Below are 21,698 nucleotides of genomic sequence, written 5' to 3' on the forward strand. Positions count from 1 at the left end.
GCACCAGCTACCAAGAAGGAGAAAAATGACTGCTACTGCTGAACCCGGGACAATAAATTAAGTAGCCTGGCCAAAAGACAGTCATATACTGCCACAAACCACACAGGAAATCGTAGTTCTTAACTTCACAGAACAATTGGGAAGAGGAGCAAAGTTGCTGCTAATTGCTATGAAACAGTGATGTTGCAGTGAAGTTCTTTGTTAATTTTACACTTCTGTGTAAGAGTGCACACGCAGACAGCAGGTGAATGTGTGTTGTTAACTGAGTGACTGTGTAGTTCTGCCCTGTTGTCATGGAAAGGTAGCTCAAGGTAGTTTAGTGTAATAAATGATCTGAAAGAATCCTGGGAATTTAGATTTCTCAGTTATTAAAAATATTAGCAGTATGAAACATGGAAGTATGGACTAGTTATTTGTGGAACTCTTATTACAGACAAAGCCTATATCGTCACTTTTCAGAATTTCCCAGGCAAAGTCTCTGTAGCATCTGTTGTTTCGGGGTCAGTCACTGTGACCAGCTGAAGGTGCTCTCTCTTCATGAGCCCAAGTGGTCTGTAAGATGTAGTGATGCCATCCTGCCTGTTCTGCAGCCCTGGGCTGCAAATGCTGTTGTGCCACATGCAGGTGGAAGGCACAGCAGCAGTTATGTCTAGCTGGGAAAGGGAGGTGATTCTCTCCCTCTACTCTGCTCTTGCGAGACCCCACGTGCAGTACTGTGTCGAGCTCTAGGGTCCCCAGCAGAACAAGGATGTGGACCTGTTGGAGCAAGTCCTGAGGAGGCCATGAAGATGCTCCAAGGGCTGGAACATTTCTATGAAAACAGGCTGAGATTTGGGGTTGTTCAGCCTGGAGAAGACTGCTCTTAGCAGTCTTCCATTACCTAAAGGGGGCCTACAAGAAAGCGGTAGAAGGACTTTTACAAGGGCATGTAAGGGTAGGACAATGGGGAGATTTAGATTAGATATTAGAAAGAAGCTCTTTACTGTGAGGGTGGTGAGGCACTGGCAGAGGTTGCCCAGAGAAGCTGTGGCTGCCCCATCCCTGGCAGTGTTCAGGGCCAGGTTGGACGGGGCTTGGAGCAACCTGGTCTAGGGGAAGGTGTCCCTGCCCTTGTCAGGGGGTTGAAACTGGATGATCTTTAAAGTTCCTTCCAACCCAACCCATTCTGTGATTCTCAAATAAAATACGAAAAACTGAACTTCTGCATTTTCCCCCTTTTACTTGTCTATAATAGCACCCTTGGAACAGTGACTTATTTTTAACTGCATGGGGTTTAGGTTTGTATTTTGTTGTACTCATTTGTTCTAAGTTGCTGGTCAGTTAACCTATGAGTTCACTCAAGTGCTTCGTTGCTCTGTGAGTATGTGATGTACGCATTTGCTTGGAAACTTCCAGGGAGCTTGTTTGACTTCTGTGATACAACTTGTGCTTGCTAGTGACTTCTACCGGTATGCTCAAATGTTACCTAATTCTCTTTCATGATGTCAGTAGAAACTTGAAAAGATGTCTGTCATGCTCCCAGGAGCTCTCTTGTACTCCTTTGTGTAAGAAAGCATATTCCTTTTCTTTCATGTGTTGCCTCTGTCAGATCAGAGGCTTTGATAGGCACTTGCAGAGTTCTTACTCCAAAGGAATTTGGCTTATGTTTGGACACTTTGGTAATGTCATTAAGAATACTTCAGCCTTTGCTGACGACAACAATTTGACTTAAATTTCTTTTTTAATTGTTAGACTATAGCATATATGGGGAAACTGTCATTAGCTGCTCAAGGCAAATCCTTATCACCATTGCAAGTTAATTTCTTCTCTTCATTTTTTTCAGGCATGTACATTCTAATAAGTTTCTGATTTTATTTCAGGCTTTTCAATACCTCTTTATAAAAATATGATTTTAATACATATCACAGCACCTTAACTCCTGAGTATTTGAGCTGCACAGTGAACGACAGTGCAGTCCTCTGTGGCTTTATTTTTAAGTGGGGGGAGAGGTTAGGTTTTGTGAAGAGCATCATGGAATTGTTCAGGACTTACTGTGGAATGTTTAGGGGAAGGACCAAAGGCAGGGTAAAGGAGGATTTGAGGTGGTCTGGGGAGGAACAAGCATTGGAAACCAGAAGGATAGGGAATGAAAAGGATAGTTTTATTTGCCTGCTGAAGGGGCTCTCTTCTATAGACGTATATACATGGAGCACAAAGTGCCAGTGTCAGACCACAGTTCAGACTGGAGTCAAGCCATTGGGGTCATAGGGGCCTGCACATCTTGAGGTGCCAACAGCTGGAGAGCATGGATGTTGTATAGATATGTAAGTCAGTGTGCAGCACTAAGCAGGGCTGTTAGTGGGCTGGTGAGCAGGTAAGATGCTTGGGAGCCTGGTATTGAAGCAGCCATAGATCTGGGAAAGACTGAGAGAAGGGAGAGTCTGGCACTTGGCTGGTAGAGGGACTAGCAGCTCCAAGCCAGCTACTGTAGGTGCAATAAGCCCTTGGGGCTGGTTGAGAGACTCATTTGCATGTGTATGTCTCTGGGCATGAAGCACTTAGCTTCTGTAACACACTTTTGTCCTGGTCAGCCATAGTGGAGACCAGCACAAGGAACCCTTTGTGCTGTGTGTGTCTGTTGGAGATGCATTCTCAGCCTTGGTACTGGCTGAAACTGGGAATGGAATCAGCAACCTATAACCCATTTGGATTCAGTTTGTGTGTATGGCTGTCTCTTTCCTCTGCTTTCTTTTGTGTGGGGCTAAAAATAGTACAAGGTAGACTCTTGGGATATATCTAATGAGGCTTTTTACAGATTTTTATTTAGAAGAGATTTATTTACCAAATTGCATGTCCAAAGACAGCAAATACTATCAATGTACTATCAATATTTATAGCAAATACTGAGATTTAGTAATTATCACCTTTACTGTAGATTATCCTTTTTCAGGTGCAGCCCTCTGAAGATCATACCTAATATCAAGAGGGCTTCTGGACTCTTTTATAACAGCCCAGCGATAGCTGCCCTTTTCTGCACAACCTGTAACACACAGTTCCTGCTTTCAAGGAACAATGGATGTGTAGAATTCTGTATAGAAATGAGTACAAACTGTAAAGAACAGGAGGATGAGTAAGCATATGGTGGTATAACTCTATTGCCTTCTGAAAATCAGACTCCTGACAACAGGGAGTCTTTGATAGTGGTCTTAATTTTTAGCACTGTTTTTGCTGTATTCTAGTTTGGAACATAAGTGTTGTTTTGAAGTGAATTTCCTAATTATCTCTCTTATTATGCCATGTCTCATGTCATGAAACAGTTTTATAGTAGACAAAACTGGCTTACTTTTGGATGAAAATGAACTGGAAGATGCATTCCCAAATGCTGCTGAGCATTTGGTGCACAGAGCAGTTTAAATCTGGGCTGGAATAAACCTGTCTGAAACGCACCTTATGTGGATAAAGTATATTTTGTTTTACAGATCCTAGCCTAATATTGTGCTGTACTTGTGGCTATAGATACGGTCTTTATTTTATGAAGCAGCACAAATATGTCTGGTGTGAGCTGTTTGCTTTTCCTCCTTTAAACAGAAGCAAAGCTTCACCTTCCCCACACTATCTAAAGGGGCTTTGTTCCTGTGCACCATCCTGATGAGGGAGCTGCTAGTAATATGTACCCCTTGAAAATACTCTGGCCTGCAAATCTCCTTCCTCTCTTCCTTATTATGCTATATATTTAAATGCCCCCCTCCGTGCTGCTGCCTCTGCTTCGCTGTTTGTATTATTTCCTTAACATGATTTTTTTCCTCGCTGCCTCTGACTTTGTTAGTATATAAAATATTCCCTTATTTGTCATCCTCAAGCTCTGTCTTTCATCTTTTTATAACTATTGTGAAATGTACCACACAATCACATCCACCGTGGGAGAGAATTATCTACAGTTGCCATCACCTATGGTATTATGTGTCTTTAACTATGGTTTTTATTTGTGTACACTACACAAACTGTATGTAACACTGGCATTAAATTAATATATTTCTAAATTTTGGAACTCTGATTTTGTGATTAACAGGTGTTGCCTTTATGACTATTCAGTATAGAACTAGAGTTTGAACATGTTCCAAATGCAAATGCCTAGAAAAATAGTTCTTTACTGAATCTTCTATTTATATTCCTCATGTGAATGAGCTGGAGGTTTTCTTACTTTCTTCCTCTTATTCAGGCAGAATACAAATCAGCAATAGGAATGTTTTTTTCACCATTGCACACAGCTTCCTTTTCTGTTGCTCCATTCTATTTGTGTCCTGCCTTCAGCCCTGCTCCAACACAGCCCTTAGCATTCTGTGCAATCCCAGCTTCCAGAGAACCAAATAATGCGACGTTCATGGAAGCTTGAAAGACTGCAGTTGCCAGGTGTAGGATTTACTCTGCTCTAGCTGCCTGCTGTTAGCTCATAATAAACCAAGACAAAAGTAGAATCCAACAATATTTTCTTGTGAATTCACAAATAAAAAGATTCCTTCATGGGAATGAAGGTACCTTTGCTTACTCAGCCCATAGCTGTCCCTAACCAAGGTGAGAAATGGATGCCTATGGAAAGAGTGCAGAAACAGTATGCATTGCTATTTGTCTTGGTATGCTCAAAGGGACGCTTTGAGCTGGAGTTCCATCATGCATACAAATATCTTAAGGCCGGGTGTCAAGAGGATGGGCCAGACTCTTTTCAGTGGTGCCCAGCAACAGGATAAGGGGTGACAGGCAGAAACTGAAACACCAGAAGTTGCATCCAACTGAATATGGGGAAGAACTTTACTCTGAGAGTGGCAGAGCACTGGAACAGGCTGCCCAGGGAGGTTGTGGAGTCTCCTTCTCTGGAGAGATTCAAAAACCTGTGTGGATGTGTTCCTGTGTAAACTGCTCTGGGTGACTGCCTTGACAGGGGGTTTGGATGAGGTAATCTCCAACAGTCCCTTCCAACCCCAACCATTTTGTGACTCTGTGAAAAGCTATTACAGTTGAATCAAGACTTACTGGCAGTATCACTACCATATCTTTTACCATTTCTGTTTTCCTACCCTCAATTTGATTCAAATCTGATGTAAGCTAGAGTTTTGTTGTAGTTTACCTGGTAGATGTTCATCAATCATTTATTTTTAATTATTGGTCAAAATACTCTCATGTCAAGGTAGGTACTTCTGCAAGGCAGCATTCCTTGTAATCCACATTGGTAAGCAAAGCTGATCAAAGCTGAAAGTATAGGGCTGATCTCAGCATGGTGGGTTTCATCAATATCTGGTGTACCAAGATTCTTTCCAAAGCAGTATATGTATGAAGAAATCTCAGCTAAAATATAACTTTTAAAAGGCCAGGAGCTAGCTTAGTAACAGTCAATTTTTGGTGAAGGATTATGGATTTTATTAAAATGGCTTTCTGAAAAGACTTTATAATTTTAGTATTTCAGTTGCATGCGTTAGTTCAGTAACTTTCCATTCACTGCATGAAGACTGGATATTCTGAAATAATATAAAGAAGTTAACTGACTCACTCTTGGGTGTAGGGCAAAGATACAACATCAAACATGTGTCCTTGTGAAGTCTGGCAATAAACCACAGCTTTTCTTTTTCTATGACTGTAGAAACAAACATTCTCTATACATGAAACAATTGGCTTTTGTTCTCTTTTAAGATATACTGTAAAATAACAAACTTGAACAAATTAGTTAAAGTTTAATCATTCCATTTTGCTGGAACACATCAGTGTAATTTGTGAGATATCACAGAATCATAGAATCGTTAGGGCTGGAAAGGACCTTAAGATCATCTGGTTCCAACCCCCCTGCCGTGGGCAGGGACACCTTACACCAAATCATATCACCCAAGGCCTCGTCCAACCTGATCTTGAACACTGCCAGGGATGGAGCATTCACAACCTCCCTGGGCAACCCATTCCAGTGCCTCACCACCCTAACAGGAAAGAATTTCCTTCTTATATCCAACCTAAACTTCCCCTGTTTAAGTTTTAACCCGTTACCCCTTGTCCTATCACTACAGTCCCTAATGAAGAGTCCCTCTCCAGCATCCCTATAGGCCCCCTTCAGATACTGGAAGGCTGCTATGAGGTCTCCATGTCTGTAGGCTCTGTACATTTAAAAACCCAAATGTATGAAATGTGTCATTGGTCTGGTGAACATAATTGGTCAAGTAATAGCTTCCTACTTAATTATCGCTAAACCTTTCAGAAAATCTTCCCCTTTCTGTATGTGAATACCCTGTGAGGGTGCTGCGGCTCTGGCATAGGGTGCCCAGAGAAGCTGTGGCTGTTCGGTCCCTGGCAGCGTTCAAGGTCACTTTGGACGGGGCTTGGAGCAGCCTGCTCTAGTTGAAGGTGTCCTTGCCTGTGGCAGAGGAGCTGGAACTGGATGATTCTTAAGGTCCCTTCCAACCCAAACCATTCCATGATTCTACGATATATAGAGAAATCGATTAATATATAGTAGTTATATTTTGGAGCGGCCTAATTTTAACCAACCAAAATGTTACAGTCAAACAACAAAAATAAACTCTTACAAAAGAAGATGTAGTATTTCTGTTCTTTAACTGAGAGGCACCATATTCTCAAATCACGCCATTTCTGTGATAGCTAAAACTGGTACATCCGTGGCAGGGGCTTGGAACTGGATGAACTTTAAGGTCCCTTCCAATCCAAAGCATTCTGTGGAGTAGGTTTTGGGGGTTCAGCGTTGACAGTTGATACTCAGACATGAAGAAAAGAAAAGCTGTATGAAGGAAGAGGAAAATACGTCCTAGTTTGCTACAGGACTCTTTTCTTTTTCTCATATTTTCTTCCCCATTTTTTTTACTGAGGTTTGCCTGTTGCTTGGTGTTGTATATATATGGTTATCTACTGGTGAAATCTTTTTCATTGCAGCTTACATATCAGAAATACCATTAGTGGGTGGAAGAACAGCTGTGCTGGGATAGTCCAGGAGCTGATGAAAGCCTAGGATCTTCTCTGACAGTGCCAGCCGTAGATGACAAGAGAAGAGTGTAGGAAAAGGGCAGAAATGCACAGACACCTTCTCCAGTATGATCTTCCAATCTCCAGTAACTTGCAGTTCAGGATATGGCAGAACAAAGGTGTTGAATTTATGTTTAATGGGCATGCTGGATTTCTCTTCCATTACTTTATCCCTTCCCCCCCTTCTTTTAAGTATATAAAATTTTAGGACCCAAAAGGAGTTCCACAGTTTGTCCTGTGCAGTGCAAAGCACTCTGCTTTTCTGGTTTTTAGCTTTTTAGTTTGAATTTGCTACCTGCTGATTTGTTTAAAGTCCTCTGCCCTTTGTGTCAGAACAGACTGTGTTCAGCCATTGGATGCCCACTTCTCTTTGCTATTTGGGATTTTTATAACCCTGTGAGGTCAGGCAGGATGCTCAGCCTCTGTCTTGGCATGTGCTTGTCACCAAGAGAAGCACTTTGTGCTTGCTTCAGAGATCTGAAGGGTTGCACTTACTGTGACAGGTAATGGGGACGAGAAGGTGGGACTTAGCAGGGGCCGCTCTGTGAAAGGAAATACAAGGTTTCGTATTTCAAGTTACTGTCAGTTTCTTACAACTTCTGTTCCACCACTTAGTGTTTTCTTTCTGTTTAGTTCTCTGTCAAGGCCAGCTTCTGGCCTTTTAAACTCACCTTTACTAAATAACTCTGAGTGAGGAGCATACTGAGAGGAAGTGCTGCTTGCTTGGAGGTGATGTGTGGTGTAGTGCATAAATGGTCTTTTGAAAGTAGCAGGAGGTATTTAAACTAGGTTACTAGAGAGTTAATAGTACAGCACGCTAAAAGTTGCCTGAAGTGTTTTTCAGATTTGGCTTGAATTGGTGTCATCAAGTGCAGTAATTCTGCAAATGTAAAACTGCAGTCCATGCTTCAGCAATGGTTTAAGCACTTGTGAAGATCGTGAGAAAAGACATCATGAGCTCCACTTAGATACTGTAGTTTTAAATAGTTGAATTTCTGAGGGGTATAACCATTTTAAAATCAAGAGAAAGAATGTGAGATTCTAAAAGGAGATCTGTGGCCTGAGTCACCCCTGCTGGCGAAGGAAGAAATTGGATTTAACTCCTACATGTGTGAATGTTGCTGCTTTTTCACAGAGTTGGTTTCTAAGCACCCAAGTTTTACAGTCTCAAAGTGTATCTTCACAGATCACAAGTAGGTGGATTGCAAGGGATGCAGCTGGGATGGAACAGATCTTACTGTAGCTGAAATATTAAAGATCATCTGTCTTCTCAGGCTACGGTCACATAATCTATTTCAGTATAAGCTCATGCATCGAAGGGTAGAGCCACCATGTGTGTGGCTGCCCTCCTTTGTGCTGGCCGTAACACAACAAAAAAGGCAGTTTTCATCTGATCTTATTCCTTGACTTCGTGATTTTCTGACCAGTAGTGTGCTGGTACGCAGAGGGTAGTGGGACTAGTGACTGGTTGGCAGAGGGAAGTGGGAAAACCACCTCTTTCAGGTCCTGTGGAGCTACCACATACTCCCCACAAAAGTCTGCAGGGTTGCCTGTTGACCTGTTGCTTCTGATCATAATATTCTAGTTGGAGTGTGGAATGCCATTGATGTTAATCTTCATTTGCTTAACCTTTTAATCTTTCCTGTCCAAATATTCATGATATGACCATTTTTCTATACATTTGTTCTGTGTTCCAAATAGAATCTTTTAACCATATGCATACATTTAGTGTATATTACAAGACTATTGTATTTCATAGACATACAAAGCAGTGGAACAGTTGTTATTTCTTAATGAAAAGGAAAAAATTACATCTTCATTCATATGCCTCCGCTGAATTAAATTGCATTTGGAGGTTTTAATTTTTTCATTAAAAAATAAACTGAAGAAGCTACAGAAATTTAAAAATTACGAAACTCTTTCCAGCTAAGTAAAAGTGTTGATGAAAAGCTGCTACATTCATTGATGATGACATTGTGTTATATCCCATATGTTCTGTTTGTAGCTTCTTCGCAACCTTGCAAGAGCTTGCTGTGCCCTAACTTAAAATACTGCAGCCTACTAGTCCCCTCTTGTTCCCATACCTCAGTCTGTCTGGTTTTTATGTGCAATCATTCAACCATTGTATGAGCTTCTTGAGTATCTTTAAGACTGATGTTGAAGTGTTAATTTTATATAAGGACTAACTGCGTCCATTAGGGTTAGCTAATATGACTTTTAATGTGGATTGGAATTTATGTATTGCTTTTGAGAACCATGGTAACATTAAAATAAATGCCATAAACTAATGAATTAAACATTAGTTTTACTGGGGAGGGATTGTGTAGTTTAAAAATCATTGGACTAAAATATGAATAACTTAGTGTTCAATTAAATAGAGTTTCCTATGTAATTCCAATTCCGGGGGGAGTGTTAAACTATCCAATTGCTTTATCCTTTATTTTCTATATCCTGTATTTTCTAGTTACATATTATACAAGAATGAAAGGCTACATGGTAATGATCAGCTTTGTCCATGCACCACTGTTATCCTGTAGTAGCAGTCTTGTTTTTCATGAGCTTTTCCTTTCTTGATCCTGAATCATACATTGGATTCCTTATTTTAGAGTAGAATATTGCCAACCTGTATGCTTTTGAAGTGATAGATATCCTCTTCAGCTGTAAGACTGCTGTTTAAAAAAACGCAAACAAAATAAACCTAAAACCCAACAATATTTTCCTTCTCAGTGGTGTTTTCCAATTCTTCCTGTATACAAAAGTGTTATTTCCAACCTTTGCTTTGCCCCGAGTGCTTTAGTTTATATTCTAGCTAATCCTGTGGGATATGCCATTCGATGATTCACTGAAGCTGATTCTACTCTTGCCTTCCTTGATTCTTCTTGCAGAAGACAAGTTTCAGGGATCCATGTGTTAAATCCCCTCAAATAAGTAGTAGTTGTCTGAAATACGGGTGTAGGAATGCCTCTTCCAAAGGGGAAGATGAGAGTAAACAGACTGAAAACCTACTTTCCATACAATATTTAATGTCACAAGGAAATGATTAACTGGTTGTTGGTGGTGGTGGTTGTTTTTTTTTTTTTTTTTGTGGGTTTTGGTGTTTTCTTGGTGTTTTGTTGGGGTGGTTTTTTACTTCTAGCAAGATAAACTAGAAGTCAAGAGCTGCTGCTAGAATGTGGCTGTTACTGAGTAAACTGCTGTTGCCGTTAGTAGAGCAAGTATATTGATTTTGAAGAAGTTAATGCTCATTGCTGTGTTCAAAGTCCTTTATGATTCACTATGTGGATGATGTACAAGGCCTGTGTTTTATCTGACAAGTATTATTTTACAGAGCAGGGTTTGTTACGCAGGTGTTTGATAGTCAGGGTGGGTGTATGCCTGGGAGTCCAGCATAAGTGTTGGCAGGAGTGATTTAAGCCCTGGCTTGAGGAAGAAAAGGATGATTGTGCATGGTCTTCTCTAGTTCTGCTGAACCTGAACATTCTACTTTGGTGCTGTGTATATGGGGAAGTTGTTATCTTCGACTAAAGTTTTGCTTTTGAATCTGTGGAATTTGAATGCCTTTGAAGCTCCAGGTCCTCAAACAGTTACCTCTCTCCCATCTAAGACTTTTCTCTTCTTGAGAACTCCTCTGTTTTTGGCTAATTTGCATGGGCTGTTTCACTGTGCCTCCCAAAATGATTAAAGAATATAATTGAGAAGTGTCATAAAATTAAGGGGTGAGGGGGTAAGGAGGCAGTTAAATACTCCCTGGCAAAACAGTTCTTTGTTCAGCTGCTTGCACAACTGTATATGAATGTGGCATTATTTGTATTACCAATATTCAGTTAAATCTGTGATCAGACAAATCAGTTGCATTTTCTGAATGGAAGACTGTAGTTATTTTAATATCTGACAGTAAGTATTTTTATGTTGTTGCTAGTGTGACTTAGGTGTGTTTAGGATTGTGGATATCAAATATGTCTGAAGATTAATATTAAGAAAATGTATAGAATATTCTCTAAGGGCTTCTGTTCTCTAATACAGTCTTAGAACTAGCGTGGGACTATTTTTACCCAACACAATACTATGTTGAAAGATGCTGTGAAGTAAGTAGCAGTTTCCTTGCAAAGCACTTGTACTGTTGCCTAACATACTGGAAATTACTGCTAAATTCATATAAATGTCATTGTATTTTTAAAACAATACCTTTAAAGTTTCTATTTGAAGTGTTCTCCTCATGGAAGGGAAAGTGGTAGCTTCTGTGTTGCCCCAATTACTTTGTCAGGTCATGTATGCAGTTTGGGCAAATTAAGGATTTCAGTGGTGCTGGTGGATCATTTTCTTCCCCCTTGGTTGGTTGCTGTAGCTTATGCACTTGTATGGAAGTCAGAAGTTCCTTTCTAGACTTAACTGGTTTTCCAGTGCTCATCATGTGTGCCAGCCACTTCAAACAAACCCTGGAGAATCTGATTGGACAAGTGGGTTTCCTTTAGGCTGGACATCCCTTTTTGTTCCACTGGATTTTACTTGGATATTGAGAAAGCAGATCTCACTCTGGTCTTCAGTAGTATATAGAATGATTCTACTGATAAAAGCATACATATCACTACATAATATGTATTACATATTTATGGGATGGGGGGTTTTTGGCCTATCTTGCTCTTTAGGTCTGGTTTTCTTTACCACAGCAAAGATGAGATGTGCATTTTAGTTTTCTAATGCCTATTGCACGTTGATCAAAAGGAGTGACAGGTGATATAGGAGGAGGAGGTTTTTAGATGAGGCTTTTATTAAAGTTTTAGAATTGACTATTCTGGTTATCATGTTTCCTGTTCTGTAATTTCCCCCCCTAAATTAAATGTTCAGAGAATACATTTGTATTGAAGAACAGGGCATGGAAGTTCAAGCTTAGCTCTAATGCTCCACATCTCAATTATGCTGTTGTGATTACTTTCTGTTTTTGGAACGAGAGATTCAAACCCCCTCGTGTGCATTTTTTAAATCGGCTCTAGTCAACGTCTAATCATAATGATTAGAAACACAGCTCCTGCTATTTATTGTAAATCTTAATTCCATTTTTAACTTTTGCCTTAAAAACAACAAAGAATTGAACGTTTGCTTATTTTCTAGAATACTGATACTTTGTTGTTATTCTCTCTCCTGCTGTTGTCCTATAGTGTCAGTCTACATTACATACTGTAAGAAGAGTTAGATGGTAGACTCTCCTAACTGGTCGTCTGAACGCAGCTCCAAATTTCATAGTAGTGGTGGTTACAGCTTTAACATGGTGTAAGATTGAAGTCTTATTGAGTCTGAGCATTACTTTGAGTGACAAAATGAAACTGAGTTAAGCAGTGTCCCAGAATGCTGTATAGTTTGCAAGGTCTGTGTTATACACAGAATAATACATTTCAGATTAATACAATACAGAGTAATGTATTTCCCCTGGACTTTGAAAAAAGTTTCAGGAGAGGTTTGCAGAGCACAGGGACAGAATAGGCTTTTATGTCTTAGGTTGTTGAGATCATTCCCTTTGTGTTTTTCAGGCAGTACTTAGTAATTGCTGACATGGACAAGGAGGATCAACTTGGAGGAAAAAAGATTGACAATATGCCATGACTACTAAAAAGTACAGCACAACAGAACTGCTTATTTTTAAACATGGAAGCATGTATCACATAGGTGACCGTTCTGTTTGAGTCCTGTGCAATCACTTGCTAGTGCTGTGCAGCTTTAACGCTAGCAAAAGTTGTGGGTGCAACTTGGGAATCTTGCTCGGTGTCATCATGGGAAGTGTGGACCTGGCTATGTGTTTGCTAGTTTCTGAGCTTTAGCCATGTTTTACCCCATTAACATGTTAGTGAGTGCTGCTGAAGTAAGAAATAGGTTTAATTGTGCTGTAGTGACATGAAAACTGGAAAGTTTTCTTCACTGCTTTTGCTGTCTGAGGGTTGTAATTAGTAGTAGTAAAGCTGCCCTGTCTATTGCAGTGAGTTTGGATGTAATGAATGGTAACTGTTCAACTGGTCAGGTAGTTCAAGGTACATAGTTGCCAGTGTAAGGGTATTATTTCTACTGAGAAGCTGTGGCTGCCCTATCCCTGGCAGTGTTCAAGGCCAGGCTGGATGGGGCTTGGAGCAGTCTGGTCTAATGGAACATATCCCTGCCTACAGTAGGGGATTGGAACTGGATGAGCTTTAATGGTCCCTCCCAGGCCAAATCATTCTGTGATTCTGTGGTATTTATCACCAAGCTTAGTTTCTACCCAGTGCAAGTTGTGCCTGTGGGGAAAATTTTCTGTCTGTCACTGGATGTTTTCAAGTGTTGTCACTAGCTGTGGGCATTTCAGCAGCTCCTACACAACAGAAGGTAGAAAATGAATGTGTTCTGTGTCATCATTTTATCTGGAAACAAATCTCATCATTTTATTTTTCAGTTACCTCCTAAAGGTACCTTGTGCACAAAATGAGCTGAATGCAGAAATGCTCATGTAACTCAGCTGAGAACCTGAAGAAGGAACTTCCCCAAATGTCGTTAAGTGTTCCCAAATGTGCCAGAATGTGCACAAGATCAAACGGCTGCTCCATGCTCATTAGGAAAAATGTGATGCTAACTTCATTTCATCTAGAAATAATCACATATAGATAGCAATTAGTATCTATGTTCAGAAAAGGCTTTGGGTGGGAGTCTGATTGCAAAGAGGAGTCCAGAGGTCAGTTGTCAAAACCAATTGCTGTTAGCAATACTGGACTTTTTAGAGGTTTTACAAGCAATATCTACTCAGCTTCCATTTGAGTAATGCTTGAAGAATAATTTGGTGACTATTATTTTTGCAGTTCTCTAGAGACTACACAGAGGAGCTTGCTCATCTAATGTGACCTTTATAGCACTGAAGGGCTGATGATATTTCTTGCATATGCGAGCTAAGAGGGAGGCTGTTGCATTGCATCAGGCCCTGTAACTGACAGTAGGAGATGTGAGGGAAGTTCAGCTAATGGATCGCTGTTAAGCGTTGGCATTACCTGAAAAGAAAGATTTACTGGAAAAAATGTATTTCCTAAATTTGATTCCTGCTTGGTTATGGTTAAAAACTCCAGTTTGGATGAGGCTTTGAGCAGCCTGGTCCAGAGGAAAGTGTACCTGCCCATGGCAGGGCGGTTAGAACAAGATGATCTTTAAGGTGCTTTTCAACCTAAACCATTTTGTGATTCTATGAAAATTCTTGAAGCTTCCAATTTTCAGGGAAACCATAATTTTTTAAAAAATATATTATCTTTTAATTGGTGTCAGTGGGAATAGCTGGTACACAGTAGTGTACGAGGTGATGTTGGCAGCAGTTATTACAGTGCCAAGTGCTTACTAATGTGTTGATTTTGTTTGTTTTCTCTCATTTGGATCCTTTTGGGACCTTTTACACGAAGGGATTAATAGTCTCTAGAAAATTCTTAACCAGTCCCCTGTTTTTGTCATGTACACATGTGCTGAGGCCAACAGTTGGAAATAGATTTTGCCAGTACTTTGCCAATTGAGTGAGGAGGGAGGGACGGGAAGGATGGTTTGAATTGCTTCTCCACATACAGAATGAAGTGATTTTGGTAGTCTGCTCCTGTCTGAGTGGGTAAGCTACAAGGGGCCAGCACCTGACTTTTATCTTCTGCTTTGGTTGTATTTCACTAGGGAAATGGTGGGGTTTTGTATAGTTGCAATTTCTGTGGCATGTAATAATTTAACATGCTGTCTAATCTGCATTTGTTATCCATCTGATGAAGTTTGGGTTTTATTGTGAAGAAAACTGATCCTGGTGCCGAGGAGCCATAACTTTGTACAGTGCCATTGCTCTGCCTTGTTGTATGGACATTGTTAACCGGGACTTGAGCAGACACAGTAACTGTATTTTCCAGTGCAAGCAATAGTAACTGTCAGTCACTTCTGTGCCAGGGTTTAGATCAGCGTGTGAATTGAAAAGTGAAAGACTTGCTGCTTATAGTCCCTTGAAGTCAGTGTGTCATCTGTGTATTCTCTATGAAATAATGAATCTTGTATCTGACAACCTGTGTCACTACAAAGCATGTGTATACCCATTTATGTGTATAACCTCAAATATCTTGTACTTCACATTTATTGCTTGATGTTTTAATATAGGAAAATGTATTCTTAAAATACATGGAGTGGTTTTGTCCTGAGTGCACAGACTGCTTATGCTCTCATAGCCTTCCAAATTCTCTCACGGGCTTGTCCTGTGCAAAATACTGTAATTGTTTAAAACACTTCTGTTTTGGTATATTACTTTTTGTGGGTGGGTTTTAGTAGTGGTAGAATATGGACAAACATAGAATATAGGGCAAACTTCCTGCAAATGGGGTGAAATTCTAAACCTTCTCTGATATGAGGTTGAGCAGTTTGTTCCAGTTGGAAAATGCATCTCTGGGTAATAATCTACTTGGAGGAATTAATAATGTATGCTGACATATTAATGTGATTGTCAGTGCCTTGAGCCACTCTTTATAAGGCTGAATCAGAAATCAGTGGGGTTTTTCTTCTTGAAATTGTAAAGGTTTTCAGGGTACATAAAACATGTTTGATGTTTTAGTAGGTTGAGTGGGCTGAAGGGGCCATAGCATCCTCTGTGCAAATGTGCATCTGCTTCTGGGATCATACTGATTTATAGCAGAGCTGGATTTAATATGTACTTGAACTGCATTTGTGATCAGTTTCTGTAACAGTAGTTTTACATCAATCAAGAAAGGAAGATATTTGTGTTGCTCAGTCCATCCTTTTAATATTTATTTGTAATAACCACATCAGATAGTCTGAAGTATGGTTCCTAATATATAGACTTTGATGTACGTATGCATACATACAAACACATATTGGTATCTACCCACATGTAGGCACACAAATATATATGTATTTATACATAATGAAAAGATAGAAGGTTCTAAAGAAACAATGTGGTCTATCTAAACATGAGTTTGCAGTTTTTAGTATATGAAATGTTGAGAACAATCCAGAATGGAGCACTTCACACACTGCATGGTAGTACAGTTTCTGGTATAATATTCAGTAGCTATTAAAATTGGCCCAAGAATAGAAACACCCTTTACTGAGAAGAGGTCAGGTTTTAAAGAGCAGAAGAGAGGCAAAAGCAGTGTCTGCAGGGCTCTGCCTCATCTCAGAGAGAGGACTGCAGTGTGGGTTATGGGATGTAAGCATACCCCTTTTCTGACCTGCTGCTGACGTGTGTGCTGTGTCATGCTGGTAAAAGTATACGTGCAAATACAAAGTTATGTACATCAGTGATCCATTGGTAGGACTCGCCTTCCTCCTCCCCCAGATTAATCTGGTTTTGTTTCTTCAGGTGGACAAGTTTTTCAGTTTTTATATTTGTATGAATAACTATCAGTAAATGTACATGTTGAGAAGGAGGGTGCTGTAAGAAGTCTTGCCTCTGAATGTGAAGTGGTCATTCTAAGTACAAATCACTGCCAGTGTGCATGCTCTGATGGAAGGTGAGCTACATCCACAGTGCTCATAAGGAGCCTCTGTTTTTCTTGGAGCTGAGGTCATCACAGCAGTCTCTGAACTGGGTCACAGTGTGTAGCCAACATGAGTTCTCTGGTATGAAGAAGAGGCACCACTTTCTCCAGTAGTACAGATCTGAATGAGGCTGGTGGTTTGAAATTGCAGTCCAGGTTCAAAGTAGTTGAATTTTGACCAAAAGGAGAAATGAAATCTGAGGTGACTGTCTGGGGGGGTTCCAGACTCATCTTGCATGATCAGGCTGTTTTCTTATTGAGCATAAGCTTCAATGTAAGGGAATGCAGCAATATGAAACCTCGACAGGGCGTATGTCAGAGATCATGTGCAGCAAACCTGCTATGTATGAGGGGCAAGTTTTCCTTGCTTAATTTTATATAGGCAGACTAAATAGAATGGGGTTTGTTTTTTCCTTAATTTCTTCATTAATATGTGTCAGGAGTTTTTGTGAACCCTAATTTTGCATTATTTTGAATAAAGATGGAGGTTGTCTCACAGATGACTGTTGTCAAGAATAAAGCTTTGTTCATCCAAGAGGTAGTAAAGCTGTGTTGCAGGTAACTTTAGTAGATTATGTCTTTTCAGAATGCATAAGATGGTATGAAAAGGATCTCTCAGAGAAGTTAAAAAGGCTTCCTGGGAACTGGTATCACAGAAATGAAGAAAGAAGCATTTTCCAGGGTGATAAGGAAGAGTTCAGTATGTAGGAAGGTAGGAAGGGGAATGCATCTGAATACCTAGAGACTGTCACAGAGACTCCTTGGTTCTCTAAGGCATTGTAGTTTTCAATAATGTAAGTGTCCCTTTTACTGAAAGATCAGACTTTGTGTTTTCAAACATGGGGAGTAAAAATATTTAGTATTCTGAATGCTGGAAAATAAAATTAATGGGTACTCCAAGGTGTGCTTTCCCCCTAAAAGGGGGAAGCAAGGGCTGTTCTGTCTAGTTTAACATATTTAAAAGGTAACTTTACTCTGGAATAATAATTGAATTGAGCATTGAGTGCAGCTTAATTCCTTTACAGCAGGGTGCAGCTAAAAGTCATTAGCAAATGACATTCAAAAGGAATGTGTTATATACTTGGACACAAACTGCCTACAGTTACGTAAAACAAAAAACAGCCATCAAAAAAACCCCGCACAAACCCACTCCAAAACCCCCTAGGTAACAGTTTGTGTGTACCTAGAATCCTATGCAGGCTTGGGATTCCACTTCAGTAGGCATTCCACATACTGCCCAGGTATTGGGTTATAAGTGTGCATGGATATATAGAGAGTTTTGGTCTAAAAGAAGAACTAGTTCACATAAAGTTCCTATTTGCAAATATAAAAGCACAAGGTTGACCTGTGATGTTATTCTGACTTAGATCACTGGCTCCTTCAGGCAGTGGATGTCATCTCTGTGTATCACTTCGTCATTGATTGCTCTTAAAATAATGAATGCTCCCTTCCTCTTGCTCCCACACTGGTGATTAAGTTTAATTTGATAGCAGATCCAATTTGAAAGATTTTTCTAGTCCATTTGTCCTAGACTTCTAGATTGATAACATTAGGACCACGTACTTTCTTTCTTGGAGTTTTTGTATTTGTTTCCTTTTCCTGAGTATCCAGTTTGCTTCAATATTAGAATTTAGTACAAAGCTTTATCTCTGAAATCTCATCAGTGTTAATGGTTGTCTTTTTTCCAAGATACTTGCTTCAAATTCTTAGGATATCCTGCATTTAAACTCTCCAAGGACAAGTGAATCATATTTTTCTGGTCACTGAAGATAGAACTTCAGTAGAAATGTATAACAGCAGTCTGGCATAGCATGCAGACAGAAGTAAAAGCTTTTGACAGTGTTTGCAAAGGAATCTAAGGAGAATCACCTGCTGTGCACTGTCTGGAAAAGGAACACAGAGTTCTTAATTTATTAAACTCAAAAAATTTCTGTCAAGGTGGAAGTCAAATAAAATCCACAATTTTACTGGGCGCAAAAGAAATAATGGCATTTACATTTCTGAGTGTTTGAATCTGTTGTTCTGCTGCAAATTGAAAACTAGAGAGAAATAATATTAGAAAGAACTTTAATTCTGTGGTTCCAAATGTTTTAGTTTTAACTACCATGGAAGTGGTGTGATGTGAGAATATGGTGGTTTTTGGTGTGATGTGAGAATATGGTGGTTTTTAACAGAAATACTGCATCTTTTTTTGTAACAGATTCTTATACAGTTCAACTGTAACATTTTGTTTGGTTAAAATTGGACCACTCCAAAATAAATTAATTGGTTTATCTATATATGATAGAATCCCAGACTGGTTTGGGTTGGAAGGGACTTTAAAGCTCATCTAGTTCTAATCCCCTGCCACAGGCAGGGACACCTTCCACTAGAGCAGGTTACTCCAAGCCCCATCCAACCTGGCTTTGAACACTGCCAGGGATGGCGCAGCCACAGCTTCTCTGGGCACCCTATGCCAGTGTCTCACCACCCTCACAGGGAAAAACTTACTCGTAATATCTAATCTAAATCTGCACTCAGGTTAAAGCTATTCCCCCTTGTTCTGTCCCCACATATATCTCTATGTAACATGTCTCCGGGTTTCTTGTAGCCCCACTTTAGGTACTGGAAGCTGCTTTAAGGTCTCCCCAGAGCCTTCTCTTCTCCAGGCTGAATAACCCCAACTGTCTCAGCCTGTCTCCATAGTAGAGGTCATCCAGCTCTCTGATCAGATTTGGCCTTCTTTAGATTCACTCCAACAGCTCCACATCCTTCTTATGTTGGGGCTCCCAAAGCTGAACACAATACTGCAGGTGGGTTCTCATGAGAGCCAAACAGAGGGATAGAATCCCCTCCCTCAACCTGCTGGTCATGCTTCTTTTAATGCTGCCCAGGATTTGATTGGCTTTCTGGGCTGAAAGCACATGCTGCCAAGTCATTATGTAGCTTCTCATCAACCATCGCCCCTAAATCCTTCTCCTCAGGGGCGTTCTCAATCCATTCTCTGTATTTGTGCTGTAGGGTGTAAGTGTGCATACAGTGAAACACTCACTTGAACTTACCTAGGAGTGTTATTCTCATGCATGACCATCTCCACTGTTTAACGCTCCAGTTGACCTGCAGCTCCTGCTGTGGGTTGGTTTTTGTTTTTGGTTTGTTTTTTTTTTTTGAGCTTCAATGTCTAGTGCAATGTAGTTATCTCAGCTTTGACAGTAAAGCTCTGCTCACTGGTTATGTATTCACTCATAGTGTTGCGTGTAGTAACCCTCTGTGGTGATGTACATCCTGCTATGGGAGTAGCTACCATTCTGCCTTAGTGTGCCAGTCTTCAGGTACCAGACCCACAGAAGCTCTAAGCTTTAAACGGTTTGGATAATATTCTACCCCAGGGTCTCTGCAACAGGAACTTTGTTGTCTACAGCAGCAAACAGGCACAGTTGGACTGCTACTCCAACGGTGAACCTGAGTAGAAGTTCTCCAATCTTCAGTGATTTGGACATAAATATAATATGGCAAATGATTCGAGCTTCATTAAAACTTGCGATTATTAATCTGATGTTGCTTTCGGTGATGGGGAATTGCCTATGACCTAAATGGGAGGGAAAAAAACCCCAGGAAATGATTTAAGCATTTCTGTGTGTGTTCTCTGTGGATAGCTTCAGTGAAATTAACTGGATCGCTGCACACAGGGCCTGTGAAGGACAGTAGCTTTTAAGTTTCTTGATTCCAGAAGTCTAGGCTAATGGTTGCTTTGTTTTTATTTTCTGCTTTATCATAATAGTTCTTTCTCATGCTGATTTGATGCCTTAAATCAGATTGGGAGCGGGTAGGGAGGAGTGACGTTGGTTAAAAAGGAAAGTACCTAAACAGCTAATCCTGAATTCATTATTGCTTAGTAACATTTCAGTCTGGATTTTGAAACTATTGCAGAGAACTTGAAATTCAGAATTATGGAATCCTGAAAATACATGTTTGACTGTTATAATAAATATTTCCTTTCAGTCACATGATGCTGCACAAAATCAGATCTTAGTCCTTTTGATATTTTTCATCTGCTCTATTTCTAAAATTTATCTTGTGGAGTTAAGTGCAAGAGGTTAGTGTGATAATCTGTTTCTATAATTGGAAGACTATTACTATTGGAAAACCACAGAAGTTAACAATTAATTTAGTAGAAACTGGAGGGCTGTGGAAGCATCTGCTAACTATTTCTCGGGTTTTTGTTTGTTTTTTGTTTGTTTTTTTTAAGATAATTTGAATAAATGTTTTTCCCTTAAAAAAACTGACATAGTGTTTGCCTTTCAGCACTGTCACTAGTGCTCTGCTGTACCGCCAGAGCACTTTCAGTTCAGTTCTTTAATTAGTCCTGAAGGGGTTGAATGACCTCAGACCCTCCTGCAGGCTGGATTTGTTGTATTGGCAGTTGTTTCCAGCCTGTGAAACTAATTTTCTGGCGTTCTGTGGATTGCTGAAGTAAATATTGAAAGTTTGTTTATTTCTTGATATTGTAGGCATTGGATCAAGACAGAACTGCTCTACAGAAGGTGAAAAAATCTGTGAAAGCAATATATAATTCGGGGCAAGGTAAGACATTGTTTTACGTTTTACATGAAAACCTAAGGATTTGATGATTTCCAGTTTGAGAAGTGTCTTGCAATTTATCCTGTTGAAGTGTGTAGCAGAAGAGATGCTTATCTGCTCAGAAGTGTTTGGATGTAGAAACATGCTTTCTTTGCTTCTGATTATACCTCATATATATGTGCTTTCCAGTTCTTAAACCCTCAAATTCCTTCTCAAAGGCCTCTGGGAGGACTCCCATGGGTAAATTTTCCTGCTGTGATGATATTTCAAGCAGTTACCTCCAGCTAGAATGGTGACAACAGTATTCTAGACTGCATTTACGGAATGCACTTCTAAGAGATACAAGAGTGAGAACTTGCTAAAAGGTTTAAAAAACAAAAGGAAATATCTATAGGTAGATGTATTTTGTTTCAACACGTGCTCTCCCCTTGTGACACGGACAGTAAAAATTATGTATTTCCTCTCTTATCTAAAATAGTGGAGATTTGTCATTATGTTGTTTGTTCGAAGACACTGTCAGTATTTTATTGGAACTGTATAAGTAATTTTGTAGGAGGATAGGTGGCTGGAGTGTGAATTGATGATCCATTTGAGTTTAGTAACAAATCATGATCAAGCACAGATCAATGT

The 21,698-nt window shown here is 39.9% G+C and overlaps 1 protein-coding gene across 4 annotated transcripts in view; it reads left to right on the forward strand.

The window, feature by feature from the left end:
• Positions 1-21,698, forward strand: part of ASAP1 (ArfGAP with SH3 domain, ankyrin repeat and PH domain 1) — a 149,136-nt gene that overhangs the window by 56,402 nt on the left and 71,036 nt on the right. For all 4 annotated transcript variants that reach the window (XM_062627013.1, XM_062627011.1, XM_062627010.1 and 1 more), the window contains one exon: positions 20,999-21,071. In XM_062627013.1, the coding sequence (XP_062482997.1) occupies positions 20,999-21,071 (73 nt within the window). The remainder of the gene's footprint in view (positions 1-20,998; positions 21,072-21,698) is intronic.

This window comes from Pezoporus occidentalis, unplaced genomic scaffold (genome assembly GCF_034315485.1).
Source record: "Pezoporus occidentalis ecotype Australia unplaced genomic scaffold, CSIRO_AGI_Poc_V1 ctg3, whole genome shotgun sequence".
Taxonomy (NCBI): Eukaryota; Metazoa; Chordata; class Aves; order Psittaciformes; family Psittacidae; genus Pezoporus; species Pezoporus occidentalis.